The sequence below is a fragment of the Acanthisitta chloris genome, unplaced genomic scaffold (assembly GCF_000695815.1).
Source record: "Acanthisitta chloris isolate BGI_N310 unplaced genomic scaffold, ASM69581v1 scaffold33075, whole genome shotgun sequence".
NCBI classification, from domain to species: Eukaryota; Metazoa; Chordata; class Aves; order Passeriformes; family Acanthisittidae; genus Acanthisitta; species Acanthisitta chloris.
In genome coordinates this window covers 24,721-27,974 of record NW_008673712.1, presented here as the reverse complement: position 1 = coordinate 27,974, position 3,254 = coordinate 24,721, and the positions used below count along the sequence as shown (strand labels likewise).

General features: G+C 45.8%; 1 protein-coding gene across 1 annotated transcript in view; it reads left to right on the top strand.

The window, feature by feature from the left end:
* MED12 (mediator complex subunit 12) overlaps nt 1-3,254 on the top strand; it is a gene marked incomplete at its 3' end in the record, with an annotated part of 36,573 nt that overhangs the window by 12,288 nt on the left and 21,031 nt on the right. The window contains exons 11-15 of the mRNA XM_009075053.1: nt 212-338; nt 973-1,202; nt 1,639-1,719; nt 2,597-2,770; nt 3,004-3,148. Coding sequence (XP_009073301.1) covers nt 212-338; nt 973-1,202; nt 1,639-1,719; nt 2,597-2,770; nt 3,004-3,148 — 757 coding nt within the window. The remainder of the gene's footprint in view (nt 1-211; nt 339-972; nt 1,203-1,638; nt 1,720-2,596; nt 2,771-3,003; nt 3,149-3,254) is intronic.

Sequence of the window (3,254 nt, the reverse complement as noted above, 5' to 3'; positions counted from 1 at the left end):
CGAGCAACCTGGTCTGGTGGGAGGTGTCCCTGCCCAGGGCAGGGTTTGGGACTAGATGATTCTAGCCCATTAACATACTATGAAATCTGTATTGTGGCTTGCCTATAAGTGCAAGATAGGAAAATTCTCTTGAAGCCTTCTTTTTTTGGAGTTTATGTATAGGGAATTTCTCCTCTGTGTTAGTGCTCAGTACATTTTTCTGTTCCTGCAGAGATGTGGGGACTCTGAAGTTGTGGATGAGAAGGGCTCCATCTCCTCAGGATCTCTCTCAGCAGCCAGTGCTCCTGTCTTTCAGGATGTCCTTATGCAGTTCCTTGACACTCAAGCTCCTATGCTAAGTATGTAATAAGAACTTGTGGTCTCCCAGTTTCTAACCTTCCCTCTTCTGCAAACTTTGGATTTGTGTGCAACTCTCTTGTCTATAGGTCTTGGGTGTGGCTAAATTATCTCTGATTTCCTTGCAATCCTGAGCTTCCTTGGAGAGGGAGGAAAAGGAACTTGGAGGGCCAGATGACATAAGGATAATGCAGAAGCCCTTCTGTTAGCAGAGTGTTGGCCAAGAATAAATGAGTATAGCTTAATCAGGAATTACTTCATGCTGAGAACTAGAGGGAGGTTTTTAACTCATGACAAAGCTCTGAAATAGTCTCTCAGTGGAAGTACTGCAAACAGATTAAGAGGGATAGGATAGAGCTCTGAATCATGCAGGCAACTGTTTGTACACCCAGGAATAGCACTTTCAGGCTAAAGTCCTATGTCTCTGGGCTGTGACACTGGAGAGCTTTTGACTTACTTAATTGCTGCCTTCTGAGACTGGGCTTTTAGTCCCTGCTGTAATCCCAGAACTGTGTATCAGTCACTGTGTTGAGATCTCGGGAAGCACCTTCCCTCACCCTACGTTAGGTGCCTGGTGTTGCTCAGAGTGGTGCAGAAGAACTCTGATTGTCTTGACTGTCTGTGTTGTCCTTTCAGCTGATCCTGGGAAGGAGAATGAGAAGGTGGAGTTCTTTAACTTGGTGCTGCTGTTCTGTGAGCTAATCCGACATGATGTCTTCTCTCACAACATCTATATGTGCACACTGATCTCCCGGGGCGATCTGGCCATGGATTCTCATGGGCCTCGTCCACCCTCTCCCTTTGATGACCCTGCTGAGGAGCATGACAGGAAGGAGACAGAGGGAAATAGTGGCATCAAGCTAGAGGTGAGAGCACAAACACCTCCTCTACATGTCTCTGTGCTGTGCTTGCCCATTTTTGCCAGCTTTACAGCCCCCTTGCTCTTGCCTGCTGGTGGATATACCAGTGACTCCTGCTTCTCCTTGCCCCAACCTATTTCCTTACCATTTCTGTTTCAAAAATAGAAGGTTATGTTCTAAGTGGCTGAAAAGGACCTGCAGATTGTAAAGGAGTAGATAGGAAAATCTTACAGGGCTTGAAATAGAGCAGCATATCATGAGGTGCTGTGTGAGGCCTGTCCATGATGTTTGCAGTGTATTAGGCTCCAACTTGACAGGCATCATAGGTGTGTTGGCCTATTGCTGTCACTATCCAACATGGACATCAAGTGCTGCAGTCAACAAATACTCTCTTGTTTCCTGATGCATCCCTGAGATGTAAAGCTGCTCTGTCTCTTCCCAGGACACAGGTCTTTCAGAGCCTATGGACATTGACCACAACCCCAGCATGCTCTTTGATGACATGGAAAAGACAGACTTTTCGGTATGTTTCTGCATTTTCTACCCACTCCTCAGTAAGTAGGTCAGTATGTTTTAGTGGGCTGAGGAACAGCATGTGCCTTGCTTTTGTGTACCTTATGTAGTGCCAGTATATTGGAAGTGGCTGGGTTGTAAGGCAGCTGACACTAAAAGGTCTATATAACCTGCTGATGCAGGTTGGTGTTCTTCAGAGTAGAGTGAGTCCGAGTCATTCTTGAGATCTCTTATGCCCTGGTCACTGCCAACCCAGTGTTTGGGCAAGGTAGGAAGTGGGGTGCTTGGAAGTGGATGGGAAATGGATGACCATGATAGCACCAGGAGATTGGGAGTGACAGGTTTCTGTTGCAGGGGTTTTCTTGATCCTGGGAGAAGACATTGGTCTGCTATTGTCATGCTGTGTGGTCTTCATTACTTCTTCACGTTAACAGTTCTTCATGGTATTTGTGGGCATAGTTCATGGCAGCAGAGCACTTTGAAGCACATAGTAATAAAAATAACTTGTGGTTAAAAAATCCCTGAGTACCTGCATTTATCCATCCGTCTCTGGACTTTCAAGGTACGTGTTAGGCAAGTGTGATGTGCAGAGCCATATGGCTTTCCCAGGATCCTCACTTCTGTGGAAGCATTTGTTCCCAAAATTCTAAGCCATGGTTAGTTATTTTCTATTGCTTTAAAGCCAATATACAACATGGATGAGAAGCAGAAATGGAATAGTCTCTTAGCACATTACCTTGGTCATTGCCCTAAGAACTGGATGTTCCTCCACCCCTCCCTCTTCCTGCTCCTTTTTAGGCCTGAGCACATGTACCTTCCTTCAGCAATCTTTTCTGTTGCACAGCCGTGTTCCCTAACTATCTTTTCTTGTTCTTATGTCTCCCTAGATGTTTTCTCCACCAATGCATTGTGAATCTAAAGCCAGCCCTTCCCCTGAAAAACCAGATCCTGAAAAGGAAGCAAAGCCTCTGCTGAAGGATAAGTCCGTGGAAGGAATGCTGGCATCCCTGTATGACCAGCCTCGGCACATCCAGTATGCAACGCACTTTCCTATTCCTCAGGTACAAGGCCTGCTTATAACTGCTCCCTGTAGCCGCCTTGTGCTTTGGTCACGAGGCTGCTGTGTTTCCCTGCTCTGGGTGAGTAAGGAGCAATTGTTTTTCTGGATATCTCCTTGCTCATTCTCAGAGAAGCTTCTGAGATGAAGCTTTTCCTTTAATAGAACCAGATGTGAACCAAGATAAAAGCATTTGTATCATAGTTGCTAATGCAGTTGTCTCTTTTGGTTCCCCAGGAGGAGTCATGCAGTCATGAGTGTAACCAACGGTTAGTGGTTCTTTTCGGAGTTGGAAAACAACGGGATGACGCTCGGCATACGATCAAGAAAATAACCAAAGACATTCTGAAAGTCTTAAACAGAAAGAGCACTGCAGAGACAGGTTAGTAGGGCTTGACAGGCTCCTTTCTGAAGTAGGTGCATCTACAGTGTCTGGTAAGCTGTATTAGAGAATGAGAGTCTGGAGTAGTGCTCTGTTTGCAGACATA